This window comes from Triticum aestivum, chromosome 7D (genome assembly GCF_018294505.1).
Source record: "Triticum aestivum cultivar Chinese Spring chromosome 7D, IWGSC CS RefSeq v2.1, whole genome shotgun sequence".
Classification (NCBI taxonomy): Eukaryota; Viridiplantae; Streptophyta; class Magnoliopsida; order Poales; family Poaceae; genus Triticum; species Triticum aestivum.
The window spans coordinates 516,637,528-516,646,097 of NC_057814.1; the positions used below are offsets into that span (position 1 = coordinate 516,637,528).

General features: G+C 47.8%; 1 protein-coding gene across 1 annotated transcript; it reads right to left on the reverse strand.

Moving 5' to 3' along the window:
• On the reverse strand, positions 1-3,104 carry LOC123168759 (uncharacterized methyltransferase At2g41040, chloroplastic). Its single transcript, XM_044586626.1, has 7 exons — positions 2,809-3,104; positions 2,092-2,198; positions 1,776-1,998; positions 1,383-1,576; positions 970-1,081; positions 499-615; positions 1-404 (listed from the first exon to the last, which is right to left on the reverse strand). Exons 1-7 carry the CDS (start codon positions 2,959-2,961, stop codon positions 267-269), a joined length of 1,044 nt encoding a protein of 347 aa, XP_044442561.1. The 5' UTR covers positions 2,962-3,104; the 3' UTR covers positions 1-266.
• Between the last annotated feature and the right edge of the window lie 5,466 nt (positions 3,105-8,570).

Here is an 8,570-nt window from a genome sequence, read left to right on the forward strand (position 1 = left end):
CATGGTACATACTACCTAAAAGTTAGTATATATACTACCTAATCATTGTTATATACTACATACTACACGTACATACTCTCGATTTCGACAGATACTACATACAACATACAAAACGCAAGTGATGGTAACTACCACTGCTTGTAGGAAACATTTGTATATATATATATATATATATATATATATATATATATATACCCGTAAAAAAAAGCACAGCTATATATACACCGTGACTGGCTATACAAAGAAAGTCTGGATGTGAAACTCAGCTACGGCTTTTGCCCGGAGAACATGATGAATGACCTCTGCACCTTGCTGCTGTAGTTGACCAGACCACAGGATATGCACAGGTCTTTCAACTCTCCTTCGGTGAAGAAGTTGTAGCTGCTGTTCACCGGCCCAACAATCTGTAACGCATAGCAGAGAAGATGCATCAAGCTAGGTAACCTCTGCCACGCAGAAAACAAGTAGTAGTGCTAGACGATCGTTGACTTATTTTACCTGTCTCAGTGGCCTTAGTGCGTCAATAGAGAACGGGCCGCTGTTTGTGGGGGTGGATAAGAAGGTTGTTGCTACAAATACACCACCGGGCTTCAGCACACGGCTGATTTCAGCTATCTGTTTTTTCAAACAGCAGTGGGAAATGTCATGGTGGTGAATAAGTTCATATGACAAAAAGATAGGTGCACAGGTCAGATGCCCTGTTCCTGCACAAACCTGTTCAAAGCAAACTAACTAAGCACTAAACTATCGTGGTTGACTTTATAGACGCATTCAGCGGTCAATAATTAACAGAAATACAGAACATTATTTCTCATGTAATGCCCAAAGTGGTTTAAGCTTTTTGGATTGGCTAATTGTTCGGTGGACTGGCGAATAAAATAGCAATTCTGAAGACACCAGTTTTAATATGTTAAGTTATGAACCACGTACAATATTGAATCAAAAGTGCAAACGAGACAGGTACTATACCGCATTTGAAGGGGATGGCCAACAGTGGATAGCCGCTCCAGCATGAATGGCATCAATTGAACATGAAGCAAAAGGGAGCCTCGAAATATCAGCCCTTACAAGTGCGAGGTTCCTGAAGAACCAGAAGAAGAAAACAGTAAGTATTTGGTGTACTGTACTTAGAACAAAAGGAACATTCTGAGGTAGTAACAGATTGAAGCAAGGGAGCAGATTATCACATATCGTTCAATTACATGCTGAACACATAGATTGTAGTCTTTTATGTTATTAAACTAAAATAAAGCACCAGTTTCCACACAAAAATTTGTGATGGCCCAAGTTGTCTACTTGACGGTTTGTTAGAGTTGGATGCTGTAAGACATATTTTCAAGCCTCACAGGAAACGCTCAAAATAAGCACTAAGAAAAGCTCACGTGTTCATAGGGGTTTCTTCTTGTCTGATGTAGTCATAGCATTGGCGGAGCATATTCTCAGAAAAGTCCAAAGCAATCACAGCTGAGTATGCCCCAGAGCTTGCAAACTTCCTTGAAAACAATCCACTGCCACAGCTGACATCAACGAGTATACCACCAGCGACTGGTTTGAAATAATCTTGAGCCATTTGGAACTGATAAATCCAACGGTACATCAGAATTATACGCATATTAATATGGATATTTTCTTGGCATGAAAACTGGAGACAGCATTTTGTTGCAGCACCAAATACTTGGCATTGACAGATGTACGACTTAACATAAATAGTTTCTCACTGAGCAGTAACAGCTTAAGGCTATGGAATTGAAGAATGAGGCAGCCAAGAAATGTACCTCTTCATCGCGGCCAGGGAAGCCACTGCGATTGAAGTTCTGACGCCACCCCCTCTCGTAAAGAAAGGAGACGAGCGGGCTCCTGAACAGTTCGGTTCTAGCGGGCTTGAGTTCACTGTATTCTTTCATTCCTGAGGTAACAGTGAGATCCAAGAAGACATCTTTGCTGGTGAATGACTTGTTGCATTTTGAACACTTGAATCCGGACCTATAAATCGCCGGCCTGGGACACACGTAGACGCCAAAACAACATAAATCCTAATCCACAACCAAATATGCACGAGAGATGAAGATAATTCATGGACTTTAGACGTACAGGTTCATGCCTGGCGGCCCTTTCCTTATCAGCGGTTCATAGCAAACAGGGCATGCGAACACCTCGGTTTTTGGGGTGTCATTCAGCTCGGTTTTGATCTCCTGAAACTGTTCGCATAGTAAGTGTCAGTTTCACACGGTATGATTAAAGTCCTATCTTGGCATAACATCAAACACCTTGTATGCAAAACATTCACCTTGGCTTATCCTTAACGTGACTGTACACTATGCTATTAGACAGGCTGCTTATTTCTGAACCATACACGACCACTGTTAGCAAGATTAGCTCTCTAGTACTTACTAAATAGTACAAGCTAGATTGCAGATACCAGGCATCATATACATATAAGGCAACAGGAATCCAGATATCAGCAGGTATATAACCATTTAGTTGAGTCTTTCTCTCTCGTTGCCACGTGAGGTTCAGTCTTTCCCTATCGTTGCCAAATACCAGCAGTGCACGCCATGACTCACATCATCTCACCTCCCAAACTGAAAAGCTTTGCTAAACGTAGGACTATCTCGACACAATTGATTACTCTTGGAGCAAATACAAAGCTTGGTTCCTGCGAAAGCCCGGCCTAGGCATAACACCAAACATTTGGTGTGCGACAATCGTTCCCACGTTTTTTTAGCGCGCCCACAGTCACACACAACGCGTTCCCTTGGCTTCCCTGAGATGAGAATCAATCAGCTAGTGGTGTAGGTAGGTACGTACCGGGTCGAGGGCGATGGCCGCCGCGGCGACGGCCACGTGGCGAGCCGGCAGCGGCAGGGCTGGGTTGCGGCCAAGGCGGCAGGGGAAGCGCGGGGGATGGAGCGACGGGGAGGAGGAGCAGGAAGCCGCCGCGGCTCTCACCGCGAGCTCCATGGGCGACGCAGAGCAATTGCAGTCGCGCTGGCTGCAGCCTGGAGACGCGCCGGGAAGGGAAGGGAAGGGAAGGAAAGAAATGCTGCTTGGCAGAGGAGCAGGGGTGTGGTGGTGGTGGTGGGCTCTGGCGTGGCGCCAGCTGCGTCCGTTCGCGCCTTCGGCCGTTGCATCACGATATTGCAGAGGGGCAGCACTCTTGCGCCCGGTCGACCGGCCGGATTCTAGATCGGTCACCTCCCGAGCCCTCGGATTTGCGCAACTAGAGTCGTTGGATCAAGTCAACCCCTTCACACGCACGACTCGTGCTCTCTGCTGCACGCGCACTCCACACTGGGAAAAGAAAAGGGGGACACCGCCCCGCATCGCAACCGAGCGTTGGTCTTCTACCTCAGCAACGCCGGCTGCACCGGGAGCCGGCACAGAGAACCCGCTCGCTGCTCGCATCACCACTAGATCCTTCTCGCAGAACTCGTCGTCGCCCCTCGTAGCACCGGGCGTCCCCGCTTCCGGCGATCGAGCGCGAGGTCGTTGCCATTGCAGTGCAGCCCACCGCAGCATTCCCTCTCCGACGGTCGTAGCATCTGTCGTGGCCGGTCCCAACATCCTCGATCGACACCCCTAGGTGGTCGCCGGGACGATGAGGGTGTACTCATTCGACTGCACTTGACGTAGCTGTCAACAAGCGGGTAGCTTCAGACTTCATGGGAGTATCAGAAGTACAACTCAGCAAAAAAAAAAAACGTTCCCTAGTAGCCGCCAAATTGCAAAACCGGGAATTTCTTTCCAGTTTGCACTGCCCCCCTCCACCCATCCTTCCAACCGCGCAGCGGACGCTACCAAACAAACTTTCAAAGAGAAAAGGGGGAGGAGAGCCACATTTCGTTCACAGTTCATCTAGCACAAGACAAACCCATTGTTCAAATGCTTCTTCTTCTTCTTGTACATGTACTTCGGTTACAATGGCGAACAACCGGGACATTGACTTGTAAACTGAAAAAATAAATCCTATACGCACGTATGCTAGCTGCTACAGCTGTAGTATGGTACCTCCTGAATGGCTTACAAAATCAGAGAGACAAAACCTACAGAAGTAAAAAACGACGGTTGCTACTATGATTCAGTTCAGGCGATGGTGACCGTGGTGAGACGCTGGGCCGCTGGCACCGGCGAGGGCGGCAGGCGCGAGTTGAAGTTCCGGTACAGAAAGGCGGCGTCCTCGGTGTCACGCTCGCCGTCGTCCAAGTTGAGCGCGTAGCTGAGCGGGTCGTACCTGAACTCCCCCGTGGCCGCCACGCGTCGCCTCCACCTGGCCGGCCCTGACGCTGCCGGTGTGTGGCCTCTCCGCGCCGCTGCCCGGCAACGACGGTGAGCCAAAGCAGCCGCACACAGTGGTCCTAAGCTTGTGGCGCAACGAGGGCGGCGAGTACGGGGACGACGACGACTCCACCGCGTCCATGATGTGCTTGGTCGAGTTCTGAGGTGTGTGAACTGACTGACTGAGAGTGTGCTCTGCTGCTGGGCTGGGTGTGGTGTGGGTGTGGGTGGAGAAGGCAGGCCGGGGTAGGCGGGCTAAATAGGTAGGGATGGCGGGAAAAGACGGATAAGGAGTGACAGGGGCCGGCGACAGAGCGAAGGGCGTATAAGAGACGCGCACACGACGCGACGGCGGGGAAGCAAAGCAAGCAGCCAGTATCGCCGTAGCGCACGCGGACGTACCGCCTTCTCATCAGACAGAACATGGTAGAAGAAGACACACGGCCGAAAGGAATGGAGTGGAGAAAAGGAACTCCATGTTTTCTTTTTCTTTTTTGACGAAATACAGCCAGATGCTGTTTTTCATTCATTAAGAGGAATAATCCATCCGGGAAATACATGAGAGCAAGGTGTACCAGAGTTGTTGGCACCCTCAACCAGGAACTTTACATATGTAGAAAAGAGAACTCCATGTTTTCTGTATGGGAGAAATGCGTGCAGAAGGAACCGACGGAGTGAACGCCGGCCGAATCGGATGCTACGACGGCTCACCACGGCCAAGGCGAAAAAGGTCTCGTGTCTGTACGGCCCGCGGCGACCAACGGACGGGCAAGATCGTTCGGTGGAGGCGACGATCCACGGCAGGCCTCTTTCCGTTAACGTGATGGCGTCCGCGACTCCTGTTCAAGTGAGCGCTTGGTCAAAACGTGCAGCTCGACGGAGTAGACCAAGTTTGGTGTGGCTTGGCATTGGCGCAAAACTGCTTCCTTGTTGCTCCATGCGTTGCACATCTCCTATTCCTAGCGGGTTGGTTTCAGCTCATGTGGAGTGGTGGCGTCATGCCAGTAATTGATTAGTTTACGTACGTAGAGTGATCTTATCTGATCTGATCTGATAAGCCCAGGAAAAAGGAGTCGATATATTAAGCTCAGCTGGAGCGTTAGTGCTACTATGCCCAGTTGCCCGCGATCAATCTATCCATTCGTCACACTCACACCATCAACAAAGCGCATGTACCTCCGTTAAGCTAAATCCAGCGCGAGTATCAGTGCTACGCCTTTTGTCCATGATCAATTTATTAGTTAGTACTATTAAGCTCAGCTTGAGGGCTGTGATAAGGATCGATTCGTCTGACTCTGACAATGTACGCTTCCGTTTACGAGGCCGATCTCTCTGCGCACGTCGATCGCCTAGCTGTCAGATATGTGTTTAATCAGACGGTTTAGGAGCAACCTCTAGGTTTGCAACTGGGCCACTATTCCAATTTTTCCAATCCAACAACTGGTATGTTGCAAACTGGCGAAGCACGTTCTGGCAGAGATGACCGAGAGACACGCGTCGGCACCGCCGCCGGCCAGCAATCTCTCTGCCTTCCCGCAAAAAAAAAAGAAAAAAAAAAGCAATCTCTCTGCCACCATGCCTCCCCCGGTCTGCGAGCTCACGTAATTTTGTTGCAGCCGCAACAGAGTTTGTGTTCCATAACGAAAATAAAGGGAAATAAAGGCCTTAATTTGGACTGAGCACAACACTTGGCTTGTTGCAGATTACCGTGCTTGCGTGAAGGGACATTGGACGGTTCTTCTATCTACATCCAAATGCCGGGAAGGCGGTCTATCTATTTACATCATCACTCGGCCGACGCGTAGCGCGGCCCATAAATAAACAAACGGTCCATGGCAATACCACACGCGAATGGAGTGGTATCCACCCACCCATTGACCTATCATATGCTAAATCTTTCTTTAATTGATGTACTTAAGCACTGATCACTCATCGGTTTTGGCACAAGCTCTGTAGTCAGAGCTTGTTGTGATGGCCTGTTGGTCTTTATGGTGGGGGAGGAGGCGCATTAGTCATAATATTCAGGTGCAAACCCTTGAAATTCTGCAGTGGCAATTCACGTGTTGTGCTCAAATTTCAGGTCTGCTCCGGTTCCTAATGCAAGAGTGACAATGGAGATTTGGACTCCACCAAAAGGTGATTGCGTTAAGATAAACATTGGTGCTTCATTCGATCCACATTATTTGAGGAGAACTACTGACGCCGTCATTCGAGAAAAAATAATGAAAGTTTATCGCCACAAGTAATGTACAGTTGGATTTGGTTCAAGATGTTCTTTCGGCTGAGGCTTCGGCTCTCAAGAATGGATTGCTCTTAGCAGAATCCATGGGTTGTAATAGAGCTGTTGTGAGCTCTGACAATATAGAATTAATAGAAGTTATGAAGAATGAGAGACCACCTATGGATATTGCTGCAGCAATCTTTCATGATTGTTTTTCCATGGAGCATGAATTTGTTAAGGTTAAGCATGAGCATGCCATTAGGGGAAACAAATTATGTAGCTCATGAACTAGCCCAGTTGGCTAAGTTTCAAGTATGTAGGGTCTGGCTTGATGATCCTTCCCCCCACTATTGTACCTCTCATGGTGAATTATCTAACATTATTATCTAATGAATAAAGAGGTTATTTTGAGGTAAAAACAATCCTGCTTTAATTCCTCCACCTTGGGAGTACTATCTAGCTAAACTAATCACATTGGTTAACCTGCACGTTCTCGGTGCCCCACGTCAAGTCGTCAGCACCATGTCCATGTGTATAACAATGCTACACAGGAAATACAGAACAGAGATAAGGCCGGCTAACCATGCACCAGCGACCCCTGTCACAACTCACAACCCTCTAACTGTCATTTCTTTTCTTTCTTTTTTGATAAAAGGAGCATCGCTCTCAAATCCATTTCTGAAACAAACAAACCGAATCTATGATCCTGGGTAAGGATGGCAATTTTATCCACGGACATGGATACCCGCGGATACCCGACCCGAATGGGTAGGGTTTGGGTACATTTGTACGTCCATGGGTAGCATCCGAACCCGACCCGATTATTCATGGGTAGGGCATGGATATAATTATGTATCCGTGGATATACCCGAACCCGACCCGATAGTATGACATGGGGCAAAATTCAATGATCCACAATATCCCACCTTCTAATTTTTTTTTATAGAAATGATAAATGAATTGCATAATCCCTCCCAACCGTAATTTACCCCAGCGCCGCTTCACATTCTTTTTCTTAACTGGCTCATTCCTGTATCTCCTCGTTAAACAACCCGCCGTCGTTAAGCAGCGCCCCCCGTCTCCTCGACTTGCTCCTCCCGTAGCCATAGGAATAGCCGTCGGCGCCGCCAGCCCTCACCACTACTTAGAGCAAGTATAATAGAGCTGAGTCAGCGGGCTATACATGTCGTCGTTCCCGTGCGTGCGTGGAGAAGCAGAGAGACTCTATTTTTTCGCATGTATAGACCAATAGCTTCTCAAGGCCCTGTTGTGGTTAGCACTTTTCAAAGTAATTTTGTTAGAATCTAATAGATGATTTGATGTTGTGCACTTGTGTTATGTTGTTTTGTCAAAATTTGAGTGCTTATGTGTATCTTGTGCAATTGTGCTATGTATTTTCTATATCTGTTGAGAAAACCCGATGGATATCCATACCCGATGGATTTTCATCGGGTTTGGACATGGACATTGTTTTTCGCCCATGGATTTTTTCATGGATGGGCACATAATGTCTTCATGGACTTGGATATGGATTTAATATTGTTCAACCCGAGCCGAACCCGACCCATTGCCGTCCTTAATCCTGGGCAACTGGGCCAGGGTGTTAGATAATAACGAAATAAAACGAGACACGAGAGACACGGATTTTCACGTGGAAACCCTTGCGGAAGAAAACCACGGAACGCACGGCGGCGTATCACTATAATTGGGAGGAGTATTACATTACACGAGAGGACAAACCCTCTACGTGGTAATCTGGTGGATCTCTCTCTCATCTATTCTATGACTAGTTGGTACTATATAAAGGGACAAACAACTCTCTTTCTTGATGGACACGAAACAGAGTTGTAGTCATGCTACGTCTAGCACGGTTGGCATGCTGTGGTCCGATAGGACTCCATCCGTAGTGCAACATTTGTATGGGATTCGGAACACAATAAAATAACACAGGGTTTGGCTGTAGCATGACCCGTGGGCAACCCCAGAACTGAACTACAACAACCAAACTACCAAAAGAAAAGCAGAAACAGCCACGGAAACAAAATAAAGAAAATAGAAACCCCTCTCACTGTGG

Coding starts and splice junctions, on each gene's coding strand:
- LOC123168759 (XM_044586626.1), bottom strand. CDS start 2,961: ATGGAGCTCGCGGTGAGAGCCGCGGCGGCTTCCTGCTCCTCCTCCCCG. Junction 1,999..2,091: donor GGGCCGCCAGGCATGAACCT/GTACGTCTAAAG, acceptor CGTGTGTCCCAG/GCCGGCGATTTATAGGTCCG. Junction 1,082..1,382: donor GAAGAAACCCCTATGAACAC/GTGAGCTTTTCT, acceptor CTGGTTCTTCAG/GAACCTCGCACTTGTAAGGG.